The 16,981-nt window shown below is 39.3% G+C and overlaps 1 protein-coding gene across 8 annotated transcripts in view; it reads right to left on the bottom strand.

The window, feature by feature from the left end:
* Window positions 1–16,981, bottom strand: part of atp8a1 (ATPase phospholipid transporting 8A1) — a 175,790-nt gene that overhangs the window by 45,927 nt on the left and 112,882 nt on the right. For all 8 annotated transcript variants that reach the window (XM_046030148.1, XM_046030146.1, XM_046030147.1 and 5 more), the window contains 8 exons: window positions 15,450–15,522; window positions 11,176–11,281; window positions 9,539–9,621; window positions 8,106–8,155; window positions 7,672–7,741; window positions 6,699–6,783; window positions 5,354–5,493; window positions 3,192–3,330 (listed from right to left, as the gene is read on the bottom strand). In XM_046030148.1, the coding sequence (XP_045886104.1) occupies window positions 3,192–3,330; window positions 5,354–5,493; window positions 6,699–6,783; window positions 7,672–7,741; window positions 8,106–8,155; window positions 9,539–9,621; window positions 11,176–11,281; window positions 15,450–15,522 (746 nt within the window). The remainder of the gene's footprint in view (window positions 1–3,191; window positions 3,331–5,353; window positions 5,494–6,698; window positions 6,784–7,671; window positions 7,742–8,105; window positions 8,156–9,538; window positions 9,622–11,175; window positions 11,282–15,449; window positions 15,523–16,981) is intronic.

Below are 16,981 nucleotides of genomic sequence, written 5' to 3' on the forward strand. Positions count from 1 at the left end.
ACGTGTGACCCAAACACACATGCACACACACATGAAATAGATAAAACAAAAAATAAAAAAGAAGAAAATCAATCAATCAAAGGGATACTACAGTATGCAGCAATACATTTTAAGGGACACCAATTAAAATGTTACAGCTCAGAGCCATTGCCGCGGGACATGACTAATGAGTTTGGTTTACAAGGGTTTGTCAGGTTCCTGTTTTAATAGGCTGTTACAACTCTGAGTTACACAACATGGCTCTCCGGGGAGCGTTCCCCTCAGCTCTTGGCTGAGACAGATGCTCAGGGTCACCAGCAAGGTGGTAGAGGGAGCCTCCCATTGGGGAAAACAGAAATGGGGAAAAACAAACCAAGAATGAAACCTTCAGTTTAAAACCGTGGCTGGATGAAAAGGCTGCCATCTGTGGCATAACCACATGAATATTTGTGGGCTTCAACACTTTGCTTCTGTCTGGAAAGAGATTTAAGTTTCTTTAAGGGGGTTACCACAAAGCTAATTTTTTCTGAATACACGGGTGTCATTTTCTGTGTGAAACGGAGATAAGATTATGCACAAAACACACAAAAACACACATTCACAGTCAAACACAATAGTGAACACACAGTACACACAGAGGGGGGCTTGCATGAGGAAATGAGAGGGGTTCACCTCCAGAGTCAAAACCAAACAGGGTTGGGGTCTAGCAGATTGTTTTCTTAAGTGCAAAGGTGCAAACGTCAAAACATTTGCCAATGTGAGGAAAACGCCTCCCCATCTCAACACAACTTCTCTACTCCCTTCCCCCTTGTCAATTCCTGCCACAGCCCCTTCCGCTTAATGTGTTTACCTTAAGCTCATTTGACTGCGGCCAAACTGCCCTTTTTTATTTCACCAGAGAAGTTGAATTCCTGGCCTTTCTCCATCTCAGGCAGAACCAAACACTGCTCTCACAGGACTTGAGGATTGTGTAACAGGGACACTCAAGTCACAGTTATCTTAAATGTTGAGAAGGGAGCAACAATAACTGTAAAGACAGAACTACAGTATATGAGGGACCTGAAATGAATTGCTGGACATGGTGAAGTAGCTTGGAAGGTAGGTATTATGGAAGCTCATGTCTTCATACGTCAGTAAAGGGGTTGTCTTTCCTCTCTCATGTCTCTCTGCTTTAGGGGATGATGCACTCTGGCCAAAATTAACAGGGCATTGTTTGTCATCTGTAATACCTTAAGTAAAGTGAGTAGTGTTCCCCAACAAGCTGAACAGCGGACACTTTTCTTTCATTGAATTCTGGCTCTCACCTGTCCTAAGCATTACGTACGTTTAACTCCCCTCAACAAACAGCTCACATCACTAGGAGCGTGTCCTAGAACAAACATTGCTCTTTCCTCAGGCAGCCAACAACACGGTGTGAGAGTATTTACTGTAAATTATGTCATGATACTTGAGGATTAGAGACAAACTGAAAAAATAACAGTCTTTGAATCAAACAATCTACCATGCTTAAATATCCCACATATACCCAATATTCTGTGCCAAGAATGGCATTTGGGTGGTTCAGGCCACCTGGAAATGTAGAAAAATATAAATGTGATGGGCTAAATCCACCAATCCAATGTGGCAAAAGGTGCACCATTAAACCTGGAAATGGGGATCGTCTTTCAGTGAGGAAATTAGTAAAAATATTTTACAGAGCAACCTAGTCAAACGGCAGACCTGTAAAAATACTTCCAGTGAGCGTGTGCTTCTGCGGAGCTCCTTCACATCTGGGCAAAGTGGGCACAAAGGGCTGATTCAGTCAGGCCACAGTGGTAGGTATACCCACAAACAAAGGTACTTTTCATATCTATTTTTCTGGCCTCTGTATTTAAATGTTGGCAGTATTCAAGGTTGTTTCTGTTCATAGTTTTTAGCCACATCTAAGAGCTATAATACCAGGGCCAATTAACAAAACTGAACAGGAACTGGTGGACCATACTTAATGATTCACCTTTGTGATAACATCTGCAAGGCTAAAACCTCTGGAGGGGCCAGACATATGAGAGCAGCCTCCTTGTGTACATATGCATGTTATTTCTTTCATGTCAGTGCAGTATGCCCATACATCATCTATCATTCTTCAACAGATGCTTTTGCTAGATATGTGTGACAGAAAAGCATTCAGCTTGTTCATCTTACTGGGTGAAGAATGACCACAGGACTTACTGGAGTACTTGTAAGAGGCTGGTGTACTATTTACCACAACATAGATCAGGTTCACCAGCAACTTTCTTTTTGGTTTGACACCAAGAGCACAAGCAGGACTATGTCATGACACACAAATATTTATTGAAGTAAGAGGGTGCAAACTGTATGTACATGATTTTACATTAAAGGGGCAATCCACCAACCTTTGAAAGGAGATTTTCTAGTTTTCTTTCTAACACCATCAGGGTTATCTCAGTTTAGCTTTGAGACTTACATGAATCAATATTTTAAAAGAATTCCTGTATTGAAAGCTCGAAATGTGGGGTTTAAAAATACAGGCGTTTAGAAGACAGGATGGCCCTAATGATTATGCAAGTGAATTGTATTACAGGAAATGTAGGAATCTGTGTTTTTGGTACTTGACCCATACTAAAGACTAAAAGTCAGGATATCTTGGCCTCTGTGGCTTCAAAGTTCTTGTGATTTTCCCAACTTTATGGAAGTGCAATACAAAATTGTTGGGTTGCCCCTTTAAATCCTGTCGATTTTATTAATTCAAATCCACTGCAGGATTTTATGGAGGCCCACCTGTTGGTCCTCGGCACCATAAATCCACCTACATTACTAGGATTGTTCTGCTATTTAACAACTGGTAGCTGCACTGAACTTGTATCAAGCTTCAATACACTACAATATATGATTTCTTTAGACATTATGGGCAACAGGGAGGCAAAGTGTGTAAAGATACTGCACTTTAAGTGGAGGATGCAGATTCTAGTCTCCAGGTCAGCAACATGCAGATACCAACTACCTCCAGGTCACTGCAACTTTGACTTTTGACCTCCACGTGGAAGAAAGGATAATGAAATCTAATTTCCCTCTACTGGTTGAGAATCATTCCATTGTTGGTAATATTTTAGTGATAAAACAATATCTCAAGTTACATGACACACATCAGAGCAGCATCCAAGTAAAACACGAAGTTCAAAGACCATAGCCATCTTACTGTCCCTGAGTCTTACCAATATTAATGGCCGTTTCCTGTTTGTCCCCTGTCAGGATCCAGATCTTGATGTCCGCCTTCATCAGAGTCTCAATGGTCTCTGGCACCTTATCCTGGAGCTTGTCTTCTATCGCCGTGGCCCCCAGCAGCTGCAGGTTCTACACCCGAAATGAAGAAAAGACAGGAAAAAAGTCAATACAAAAGTCCGTAAGTGGCAAATACAACAGAGGAAGGCCTTTAAAACATCATGTGTCAGAGAAACATGTGAGCCGGGACTGTGTCACTCACTCAGTCACGTTTTCACCCTCATCAGCTGCTCTTGCTTATCACCCAGGAAAACAAGGGCTTAAAGGGTCTTGGACTGGTTACTATGCCCCTGTGTGTGTATCTGCAGACACAATCTCTCCGACACAAGCACACCCACAAAATACTGTTGGTGTTTTTCCCAGGAATCTTGGTGGTTCTTTGGGGCTGGTTGTGGGCTCAAATGGGGCCATCACAGGGACAAAGATTTGATAAGACCCAGGGGTAGAGGGGGGACAGGAGCTAGCAGCAGAGGAAACTCTTGAAGTTGTGACCTGAGCCCTGCTGCCTGTACATCTGGAGCTCTGTCCTCTCCACATAGCATGGGAAAACTGTGCTTGGGGAAGAACATAACTATATCTAATGAGTTCTCATTTGCCTTTTTGATGTGAACTGTTCTACTGTTCCTTTGGTTGGTGTTAGATAAGCTTTTTCGCTAGTGATGTTAAGAACCACAGCCAAATGCTGGTAGATTCTGTCTGGTGTCAGTGGATTAACCATAATTTAAGGGATAGTATTTGTGGCTCAGTGTCCATGTAGCACTGAGACCTACACCTCTGAATTCACCAGTCACTGTGGAGAGTCACTACTTTATAGTCAGTATTCTGCTCCTTATGTGTAAGAAGATAAGTTATAACTTTGAAAACTGGGCCTGCAATGTAGGAGAACACAAGACTGGAATTTTATCTCTGTTGCATTAAACACTGGCCTGATATCCTTCCTGGAATATTCTGTCCAGTTACTGGTAACTGTAAGTCAGCCCAGAAATAATCAATTTAAGCTTAAACTAATCAGTAAAGTTGATGTAAAAGGTTTCCTACAGAGACTGGAGCAGTTGTACATACTCTAGATTAGAACAAAGTGTAATATGAGAGTAGAAAACCAATGGTCAGGATGATATTGGAAAAATAATATGTACAGTACTGTAAAAGTAATGGCCATCATAAATAATCATTGACAATAATAATCAATGGAATGTTAGGTATCAAAGAAGTACAACAGCTTCTCACTACATAATGCAATAACAAAGTTATTCAGTAACATTTTACAATTTATTATAAACTACCTCCTATCAAGGCTGAGTCATATGCAGTTTATCACATTTTAACATTTTCTTACAAAATAAGTAATCACACTTGAGCCTTTTGTTTGAGAGATGATGTGAAGGAGTAACTTCAGAATGATTTCACTCAGAGTAGGAATGTCTCTCTCTCAACTCCATTGTGCCCCCATGTGGTGTTACGGTGCGCATTTCTAAGTATGGGTGGCCCCTGAGGTGCAATGAACCCCAAACCCTGGCAGAATCAGTGCCACACTCTGCCCATTAAGCAATGTACATTACATTTTCCTCTCTGAAAGCTTTTATGTTTATTTCATGATTGATTGCCTCCATTTGTTTTGGGCGGCCAGGAGCAGCCATGAAGAACATGCCAAGTGGTTGATTTACGACTGTGGCTTCCTGTATTTGACTAGTGCTTCCACATAGACCCACCTCACAGGAAACCAATTCTACCTGCTGGTGAAACCTTGAATCTCTCTCACACAAACACACAATTTTTTCCACATTCCAGGTGTGATTACACTGCCCCCATTAGTTACACAGTAGGCCCTGAGTTTATGCCCAGTCTGATTTTTCTGCAAACGCACAGAAGTCTATCAAAAAGTGATTAGTATGAAACCTTGTACATAAAGTAAATGCAGTATGTAACCAGATAAAGAAAAATTGCCTCTCACTTGCCATGCTCACTGCATTCCACAATGAAATGTCTGATGGTTGGACTAGCATGACTAGAATGACTAGTTCAGGGAATATAACAGGCAGTGAGGCTTTAGGAACTGATACCACGTAAACACATGTCAGTTTTTCAATTAGCAAACCTTCTCAATTAGTTCGTAGGTTTCCTCCAGTTTTAGGGCTCTGTTCTGCAGGGAGGTGCAGGCTCTGTGGTGGATCTCCAGCCAATGCTGATAGGACGACTCACTGATGTCTGCCACAGCAAAGCACAGAGTGCGCAGCCCTGGAAGAGGAAACAGCATTACAGTTTACTAGAATGAGCTCTCTAGTAGATGATAAGCATGCCATTTGGGTAGATACACACTGTATAGTTGAATGAATACTACTACATGAGAAGCAGTAACTTAAAATCATTCAATTATTTCTTAAGTTTTTCTGTACATTTCCGACCAGAAGAAGTGGGTAGGTGGTTACCATGTAGAACACAACACTGCATATATGGCAGCATATGTTATATGGTGGTATTATTTGATGGTAAATGTGTAGTTTACTATTTTGTGCATTAATTTTTCATTAATTTTATATGATATTGTATATTATTTTATGGATGCTTTACTACTATCTGACCAAGGATAAATAATGGCAATTAGCCATCTATGCATACTCTGGCTAATTTGTAATTCATTTGGGTTTGTATTTTTTTGTTGCTCATGAGCTTTTCCCTGTCAAATAAACTACGAGAGAAAAAGAAAACCATGATGGAATATAATTTCTTTCCCCAACAGCTAACATTATAACCAGCCTTATACTATGCTAATGCAGCAAATCCCACCCATCTGGGCACTTACTATACATAAGATTTGTATTGCAAGCAGATTAAAAACATCTGACACAGTTTGACATGGATATAAATAATGTGCAAATATTTGTGCACTGTATCAGTAATTGTGTTTGTAGTTCATGTGAGCATAAATCTGTTGCGATTTCAAATATCTGAAAATAATTAAGACTTCAATGCAAATAACATTTATGTAGTTATTAATTGCTAATTCTTCTTGTCAGAAATATAAAGAAAGTTATATCTTATTAAAGGCTCTCCAAATTACAGCGACTGAAGATCTTCACAGTCTGTCCTGAATGCTATATTTAGCCTACATTAAATATTCCCAATGACATAATTTTGTTGGTGTCTCACAAGGGGGCAGTATGAACACAAAAAGGAGAGTCTCTGGTGCAGTTTTTTTCACCTCCACTGCCTTATGTTAATATGGCTTCAAAATCCTCATATTAGGATTTACTGTTTTGTCAAATAATGACATATGAGGATTTATTATTTAAGTTGTATGGAAAAGAAAACTACTCTTTCTGCTGCAGCTGATGATCAGTTGGTTATAATGGCCAGAAAAAAATGAGGAAAGCACCTACATCAGAAGCATCCTCAAAGAGGTTTTACTTTTGGCAGAAAGGGGGCGATGTTTGTTCACTCACCCTCAGTGGCAAACTGTTCCAGGTGCTTCAACGTGATCTCTTTGTACCTAGAGCTGTCTGCCAGACGGTCATAGATCACGGTGTCCTGAAGTGAAACAAACACTCATTGGTTACGGACACCCAGAGAGGAAAGAAAGGAACCTCCTGGATATGGGCTATAGGGCAAATAGGTGCTCTCAGGTTGGATCCAGCCCTTTCTGCGGCTACACACAATTGCAGTTGAAGGTGAATTGATAATAATGTACGTGTATCCTATAATGGATAACTTATTCTGTGAGTAATGTGTTTTAATAACATAAAACAACCAAATCATTTCAGAGTTTAGGATCAAAATAAAAATAAAACATACGTACTAAACATGATAATTACTTCCCGTGCATTTAGCAAATGCCCTTGTTGATATAATCAAGCGTCAAATGTCACATGTCAAGCAAAAGTAAAACATGTCAAGTAGTAGGAATAAACCTGCTAACTGAAAAATTAGGAAAATTATGCATTTGTTTGGTATACTTGTCTTTATAGCTTACTTAAGACTTTAATAAATATATATATACTGAATGATATGCATTTGTGTAAAACTGTTACTAACATGACATGGCTCACTATTCACATGGCATCCCTTCCAACTACTTAATTTTATTAAATGTTCTTAGCAGAACATAGAGCAACATGTTACCCAATCATTAAAATTAGAGATCCAGATACTTGTGCAACTGTGGAATGGGGCTAGTCTTGTAGTCACTAGTAGCTGAGCGCCTTCCTGTGACACAAAATGTTTGTACACCTATATTTTGCAAAAGATACTCATGTGTAAAATGAGGCAATCTTGCTTTAAAATGCTGGTGCTCATTGAAAAGATTTCCTGACAAGAGCAAGAGGCAATAAGGGGAGGAGAGCGCTCGACACTTGTGTGTGTTTGATGATGATGGTGATGGGCTGTCATACGTTGCCATGGAGAGAGACAGACACTCACAGCTCCTTTGCAGTAGAGGCGGATCTTCCCAGATGGGGTGCGCATGATGACTGACATCCTCTTCCTTGTGCTGTGAGAGAAAAAGGCAAGAGAACGAGAGAGAGACGAAGGTGGGATGAGGAGCGAATGCAAGTGAGAGACATCACATTACAAGGTGTTACAGCCACTAAAGCAAATTATCAAGTGATGTTTGAGCCAGCATATGTTTGAGCCAGCCTGCTGAAATTAGAAAGAGGTGGGTAGCAAGATATCACACCTAAGTCACACAATTAATTAGTACAAATCATAAGGACAAAAGGAAGATGATGAACTCTGATTTCATACAACTTTTTTTTGGTTCATACAGCAAATTCAATAATGTTTGTATACCTATGGCATGTATGGACAACAAATTACAGGATACAGCAGTCATGCACATGATCAAAGTAGTTTACCTTGTAAACTCCAGCACGTGAAGTAGTTCATACTTCTCCTCTGTTCCGAGCTAAATCCAAAGAGACAGGCAAATTAACATACTCCAAAATGGACACATCTCAACTTCAGTCTTCTTCTGAGACAACTTATCTTAAGTAGCACAAGCCAACCCTGCCACTCTACTCAAATCAGCCTTAATTGCACTTTAAATGTGTTTATCAGTTGCCTGCACCGAGCTGATGAAGGGAGAATAACAAGGTAAAATTTAATTAACTTCCCTAATTGTAGAGACCGCCAGGTACAAGACAGAGTGATTAAAAAGATGCTGAGAGCTTTAGAAGACCTAATAAAGGTTAAGAAATTCGACATATGTCTTGGAGACAAGATGTTCTAAGCAGAGGGGGAAAAAATTGTAATGGTTCTGGCCTTTCTGCCTCAGCAGTAGCAATCATCAGGTTAGCAAATTAAGTGAAAAACAGGATGGTGACCTGAGCTTTGGAGAGGACACACAATCACAGCAAATGTGATGTTCATCATTTTCCATTACTGTGCCCATGTGAATACAAGAGGCGGATGTCTCTGTCATTATGCATTAGTTTTAGCTCAAGGGGTGTTTTGGAATAAAAAATAAAAATAGTGAATTAATTACTTAAGTTACTGCCTAGAGATATTCTACATATTGTAATAACTGGGATGTGCAGTGTGGTAGTGGCTAGTTCAACACTTGTGGTAAATACGGGCTTTCTTGCCAAGAGTTAAATGAGAAGATTGATACCACTCCATACAGGATATATGATAAATATGTAGATGGACCCAGCAGTCGGACAGACTATCCCATTTACCCATTTCCAGTTTTTATGCTAAGCTAAGCTAATAAACTGCTGGCTAAAGCTTCATAGTTATTGTACATACTCCTCAGCACACAGTCTTTTATGTCTGCAGCTGCATGGGAAATAGTGAGATATTCCAAAGCATATGGACGAATGAAGAAATTTGTTTCCTTCATTAATGACAGAAAAATTGTTTAATGGTGACCTATTATACTGCATTTCCAGCACTATATTGTAGTTCTGTGTCTACTGTATGGTAGCTTTGCATGATTCAAAGTTCAATATACTTATACTGGCCCTTCATGCAGGCCCTCATTTCAGCCTCTGTCTGAAACAAGCTGTAGATGCTCCTGTCTATTTAGCGCACAAATGGAAAACTGGTATAGAAAAACAAAATCTGTATATAATCTTTAAGTATATTACATTTACTTACTTGAATTTTGCCGATACCCTTGTCGTTGGTATCAAACATTTATCAGTGTGACACAGCCTTATAGTTTGTCTTTTTGTCTTGCTAGAGGTCATACTAAATCATCATAATACTCATATTAAAGATTTAGTGGATACACTTATCAGAACAACAGCTTGCATGACTTTCATTTAACTTGTGTTATCCAACTTACCATTTCCACAATGACGCTGTCTGGGGTTCTACCAGAAAACACAAAGCCAAGGTTTCGTGCTGCTCTCACCAGAGCTCCTTCATCTTGAAAGCAAACAGAAACCCAAAATGTTACAGTTAAACAAACAAAAAGTACAAGCGCCCAGACTGTTTGCAGACACAGTGCTGTCTCAACATAACCTGGAATTTTAACCTGACATTTATGAGGACTGTGTTCACATTAGTTACTTAAAACTACTCTATCTTGACACATCGTCACAATGAGAGCAATGACTTAAAGCTGTGGACCAAGTAGCCGATGCTGTAGCTTGCACGAGGATGCTGCAAGGTAAGAAAAAAATCTCTCTGCTCTTTTTTTACAGTTCACTTAACTACCCTTCTCTTTACAGCCAATCCCCGCTCTGTTTCAAACCCTAAATCGTCATAACACTATGATTGTTCTAATCAATCATGCAAAAAAGGTAATCTCTCTTATCTAAAGCAAAATGTAAGATAAAAAGCAGCTTTTCTTTGTACAGTTACTATATATATACACATTTTTCATCACAAAGAGAAATTGAAAAGCATTTATTATTTATATATCAACCTGAATTTAGGACAGTTTTACATATACGCTTACTAACGTTACTTGTGTATTCAAAATCATCAGGAAATGTGTTTTTAATTCATCCCACGAGAGCTACTTCTTTGTTTACATTTGGACCACAGATTTGTGCCCTCCAGCTTGGTGACATTTTCAGAGTTCATTAGGATGGTCCTTTATTTTCAGGAAATTTACATAGTGCTGCTAGGGGCAACCACTGGTGAAGCCAATGTGCTAATGCCTTAAGCTGCAGCCATGCTTGTAAAATACAAATGCAACAAATGTTTAGTCTTTTTAGAGTGTTTAATTTCACCTCTTCTACTGGCATTGAGTTTGTCAAGTTAAAAAGAATTGCGTTTAAGGGCATGTTTTCTTGGTTGGCAGGTGTCTCCTCACTGCTGTGAATGTGATAGACTGAGGGATCAAACTGAGGCTCACAGAATCACAAGTGACATACGCCATACACTCTGAAAACAGGATATTTTATTTTATAATATGATTCCTGGCTCTTTCCTGTTCTAATGGTTAAAATAAAAGCATAAATTTTCATGAAAGACCGGAGGCTGCAGTGATGTGTTCCATTTGCTTACACACAGAGGTCACTAGATGGAAATTAAATATCTCAACAAAAATCAAGGACACAGCATTGCTAGCACCTGGAACCAGGTCCAGCCAGTATCTCTGCGAGCTGCAGCAGTTTGGAATTGCAGATAAATGTACCACTGCACCATCTATAGGTAACGAAAGTAACATTTTCTGCAGTTTTGTGTGTGTGCGTCTGCACACTTAAAAGGCTTTATTACTTTCTAAATACTAAGTTCACATAGAGTCATTGTGTCTCTGAACTTGATTGCTGTTCTATCTATCTGTTACAAACTTGGGTATTATATATAAAATCATTTATTTATCTCTACTTCATTGGTAAAACAGTAAGCTTTGTAGCCTTGATAATAAACACCTTAAGATCAAAAAGAATTTTGATAATGCATGCTTATAAATCATACAGTGGGATAATGCCAGGGCAGCAAACTGTGTATCCAGAAGGTGTGATCTACCTGGAGATGCAGCCTGGTAGATGATTTTTCCATCCGTGCGCTCAGGGACTGCAGTGTGACAGATGGCCATCATGGTCATGAACTCCAGGATGATAGCAGCTGTAGGCTACAGGAAGTAGAAAGGGCACTTTGACTTTTAATGTTCTTTAATAAACCATGTCACAAACAAAACAGAAACAAAACCACTAGAAAGACCTTGATGATACATTAGAAAGACAGAGCAATGACGAGAGTGCACTGTTTGACTCTGATCAACCTGAATGACCATAACACGTAGCATTTGTTTAAACCTTTTTATGGCACCAGATGCCTGAGGTTTGTTACATCAGGCTTGTTCAGTTCAACCTATCTTGTACAGCAAGCACAATGCAAATAAAACATTAAGAATTGTTTGGAAAGCCTGATGCTTAATACTGACTTGCTTTATAAACTACTATCTCCATTTTGTTGCAGAGAACCAAAGCACAAATGCTTGAAATCTAAAGCGAACATGTCTGGTCTCTGACCATTACACAAGCCAAGTCATCATTAGTGTTGTCCATCATGCTGTAGAGGCTCTCTAAGTTCGGTATGGTTTGCAAACCCACTGACAACATTTTAGAACCTTTCAACTACTATTTGTGCATCACAAATCAATAGTTTATATCAACAGAAAAGAGGGGGAACAGCAACACAGACTGAGACAATATTGATTATTGATTGATTATTAATTATGATTATTAACTGTTTTGAAAATGTTTAAATAAAACTGATAAAGCCTAGGAACACATGAAAACAACTTTTCATTTTAACTTTATTTTTCAAACAATGCATTAATACATTTTTCCACACCAATCACTTACCCAAAATTTAAAATTACTGACTTAAAACGTCATTTATGATAGAATAAATCTGTGTAAATAGAGATCTGTGTAAATAGCCATTAACTCTACATATTGTTGGTTGAAGCTACCTTCAGGTTTATCAGTTTCTGAAACACATGTGGCTCCAGACTAATGGCTGCTGGGAACAAGCCAATGGGATCCCACCAGACTGGCCAGATGCTGACAGACATTTACTCATACATGTGTATGTAATATAAACTTTCTTCAGTTAATGAAAAAAGGCCTAATCTATATACTGAGGGCATTTTACTTTAATGAGGGGAAACATATGACTAACTAGCCATGGGGTAGACTCGGACAGGCATCTGCTAAGGCTCCTCTCTGAGGCTGCAGAACCACCAGCTTCTAGTCAGTGAGGCAGAGATACTGGCTACCTTCAGGGCTACGACGGGTCTGAATCATACAGCACACAGTAATCAGGCTGCTAATGGTTGTTATAAATGAGATAAATAGCAGAACGAATAAACATTACTACATTAAGAATCACAATAAACATTATGAGCAACCAATAACAAATACAACTGTCAAAACTGAAGACCTATGGTAACACAGATAATCTACAGCAGATATAAGCTATGCACTATTGACAGCTTATTCTTTAAAAATATCTGCTCTTCTCTTTCTGTTGGCCATGGCAACTCTGATAAGAGATCTCCAAAAGCAAACAAAAGCCACACATGAATGAAGGTGGGAGGGCAAATCAAAGGGCCTCTTGTAAATGAAAGTACACAGAGTCTATTACAGTCCAGGTGGCTGCAAGAGTCCCCTCTGCCTCAAAGCAGCATGCTAATCTGGTCTGGGTTGACAGGTATCCTCTAAAGGACATGCCAGTGTGTGTGTGTGTGTGTGTGTGTGTGTGCGTGTGCGTGTGTGCGTGTGTGCACTCTTATTTCTATCTTTGTGAGAAGCCAGTTGACTTTTAGAGTGAGGACACTTTTTGAAAGTGTAGACATTTTGGCCAGCTCTCATCTCCTAAAGGGTTTAAACTTAAGGATTAGCTTTAAGTTTGTTTAAATTTACAGTTAAGGATGGGGTTAGGCATATAGTTTTGTTTTGTGAGTTTCTGGTGTTTGCCTGCAACCTAACTGTAAAAATAAGACTCCAGAAAGTCACTGCACTGAGCCAAGTTAAGTTAAACAAACAAGATATTATGTGTTAATTATTGAGTTTTAGAGGTGTTGTAAGCAGATGTACTTGAACAAAGCCAGTTTAGCAGTTTCCCCTGCTCTCTTTATGCCAAGCTAAGCTGATTTTCCCCTGGCTCCAGCTTCATATTTTATGTACAGATAGATATAAGAGTGGTATTGATCGTCTCATCTAAAACTCAACAAGAAAACAAGAAAGGTTAGGGTTATGGGCAAAGGAATATGTTATGTCAATAAGGGTCCTTATAAGGATAGAAGTACCAACGTGTGTGTGTTTGCAATCATGGGTGGTAGTAACCTAGGCAGAGAGTGCATGCCACAATTAGACATGACAGCTAATACTGTGCTGTCAGCTATCACCCCCACTGTCTCCTGGGTAGTGTGTGTCACAGCAGCAGTGACGGACACTCATCAATTCAGACATGGCCAGCGTGGAAAAAGTTGAAGGGTGAAGAGAAAATGAAGCCGAGAGCCCGGCCGAGCAAGCGAGCAAACAAACACCCACAAAGGAGAACATGTCCAGTGACTCAAGAGAACATGAAAAGCACCAGAGGGGATGTTTATTTTTGCCAGCACTGTTAGTTCCCCTCTCCTCTAGTCTGCCATCCCCCTCAAACACTGTATCACCACTACTCCTAGACTACAAATAGCCTGCAGTGATGCAAAAGTGTTGTTAATGATAAGGATTAGTAATATTTAAGTAAGAAGTATCCTGATGGCCAAAAGGACAAAGTGTTTGAACTGTTAGAACACAAGGTTATAAATAAAATGTATCCTTGCATCATCTATGTGTCCTACAAGTGATAGGGAAGCATTAATGGTTTAAACAATAGTGTTTGATCGAATACCTTGAAGGTCGGACATAATGTCATAAACTTAATGTTTCTCTCGTAGATTTATTATATTTGGAACTTGTTCGCTTTTGTAGTAATAGTCCAATAATTACCCAACATAAACTACAACATATTGCTTTTACTTTTTAGTTTTGTACAAATTAAACAAACAAGACATTACATGTTAATTAATGAGCTTTAAATGTGCTAGAAGGTATATTTTGTTACCCTTGGACAGAGCCAGGCTAGGTGTTTCCTCCTGTTTTCAGTCTTTGCACTAAGCTAAGGGGGAGCTGGCGCTACCTTTATACTTACCGTACAAATATGACAGCAGTATTGAGCTTATCACGTCACTCTCGGCAAGAAAGCAAATATATTATATATTTCCCCAAATGTCTAAATATTTCAACTTTCAAAATACATGACAGCTTCATGACAGGAGTCTTGCCACAGAATAGGTGACTTAACTTGAAAACAAGATACTAGGAAGTAAAAGTGCAACAATATTAAGACAAGCACCATCAACAGATCATTAGTACAACTACAACGCAATAGATTAATCATAAGCAGAAGCATCAGAGACTGTGGTTTCTTAACAGCAGTTGGTTGTGCACTATAATTAGCACTGGGCGCAGGGCTATCAATATGAAACTAAAGCAGATCCTAGACAAACTCAATGTGTGGAGAGATTCTGCTGTCATAACAAAGCAAACACCACAGTGGGATTACTACTTTCCCTAGGCGGTGCTACTGTATGTAATTAGATGTGACATTCTGCCTCCCCCATGCTGTTCTGCAGCTTGGTGACTCAAACAGCCAATCAATCACAGTTTTCACCCATTTCATTACCACAGGTGGCCCTTATTGCTCTCTCTAGAATCCTGCGACAGACCCCAAATGCATGCCCGAGTCCAAACTTTAAAACAAAGGCAAAATTGCCAAATATTTGAATTTTTTATGTCATTTTTGGGCAGTCTTCATGTTCATATGTTCACACTAATGTAATCACTGTACAGCAGTACAGCTCCCCCACAGGGGATAAGCAAAGAAGCATGTCTTCATCCTGTCAGCAGCAGCTAATTAGGTAGTTTGCCTGCCTGTGTTTACAATGTCCTGTCAAGAAACAGTAATATACCCTTTGGCAGCATATTAATCAAATTGATATTAAAGAGAATTAAGTCAATTTGATTGTCAAAACATGATGTCTTGATCCAGATAAAAAGACCACAATTTTTAAGACACAACATACAAACCAACACCAGTCCACCACATCATTAAGGCCCACTTAAACTGGCAAGAAGACATCCACAACCTTACCAGCACACACAATTGGATTCAAAACCCTTCTTAGATTTGCCCTGAACAGCAGCCGTCACTGCTGGTGGGTGGCAAGGAACCCAGACATTACTTACGTGATTACTTTGGAGGTTTTCCAGTAAGCTCGGGTCATTAAATCCGGCCTCGTCTGATGAGTGTGTGCTGTGGCTGGAAAGAAGAGACGGAGAAGTCAAAACAACAGAACACACTGGAATACTTAATAGCACTACTTTATATGACTGACAGCCATTCAGCCAACTAGAACATGTCGTCACAAGACTAATAAAGAACAAATAATTAATCTCCATCCTGATCACAGCATATTCTCACAACAACAATGCATATGACAACAACATGATAAGTTTATATAAAAGTATCTTTCTACTAGCATCTAACAGATACAATAACGCGTTTCTTGAAACTGTCACCACTCAAACATGTATTGCCACAGCCAGTGCTGTGTGCCAACAGTATTGACATTTGTTAAAAAATGTATCAACCGCAATGCAGGCAGAATGCAAATGCAGGTCCCCTGGGCTTTAGTAATGTGATGTACAGTGGGACTGTCTGGGATTCTGTCCATGCTGCCAGAAGCTGATTATCCTTTGAGAAAGCAAATGTCCTGAAATGGGACATTATCCTTTCACAATGCACAAACAATCCACACTCAGTCATTTATTCATTTTCCACTTCATATATCATTTTCACTTCATTCATTTCCGTAAATAATAAATGGCATTGCGACTTTTTTAAAATGAAACAACGAAAGAAGAACTGCTTACAGGGACACAGCAGGCAGGCTGAATTTATTGCAGCTAAGAAAAAACGTATTACTCAAACACCAATCAAAGCTAAGCCCTAATAAATTACTGGTAATACAATTAGTCTCTCAGACTTGACCCAGAAATGCTTTTTGTTACTGGCAAGATGCAAAATAATTCAATATCTTGCAGTCCATTAGAACTATAACAAAAGAAAAGAATAGAAACAACAACAGGAATTCATGCTGAACTGGAACTGGTTTTGGATTGCAGAGAAGGCCTTTTACTGATATAAAGAAAGGTTTTTGTCCCCCTAACAGTGGCTCAGTATGTAGCTACCAGCCGCTCGCTGGCTGTCCAGCAGAGATCGATTCACGATTCTGTGATAAATAGAGTCCTATAGATCGGGTAGACAACAGCTTTGTCCATGGCACTGGGGCTTGATAGAAATGTTATTGAGGCTGCCAGTTTTTCTAACCCCACAGGATACATTGTTCAGATCACAAATAGCCATCTGGCCAGTAATACACCTATCTACTGCCCCACATATACAGGTTTGGGAAGAAAGAAACATACGAAAAGCAAAGAAAAGCACTTAAACAGGAGGGCTGGAGTTGATATTGTGTTACACCTACGTGAATGTACTGGAGGTTGGGGAAATTAACCACTTTCAGGCTTTATTAAAATATGTCAGTGAGAAATCGTAAAACCAAGTCTGCACTTCTACATGCTTCAAATTTATACTGTAAACACATACCAAGGAGGGCAGATGTTTCAACTAAAAAAACAACATCAATACTACATATTTATCTGGATCTAATCTAGTTTTTGAAGAGATCATTGTTACTATTTCTAACCCCTGTACA

This window comes from Micropterus dolomieu, linkage group LG19 (assembly GCF_021292245.1).
Source record: "Micropterus dolomieu isolate WLL.071019.BEF.003 ecotype Adirondacks linkage group LG19, ASM2129224v1, whole genome shotgun sequence".
NCBI classification, from domain to species: domain Eukaryota; kingdom Metazoa; phylum Chordata; class Actinopteri; order Centrarchiformes; family Centrarchidae; genus Micropterus; species Micropterus dolomieu.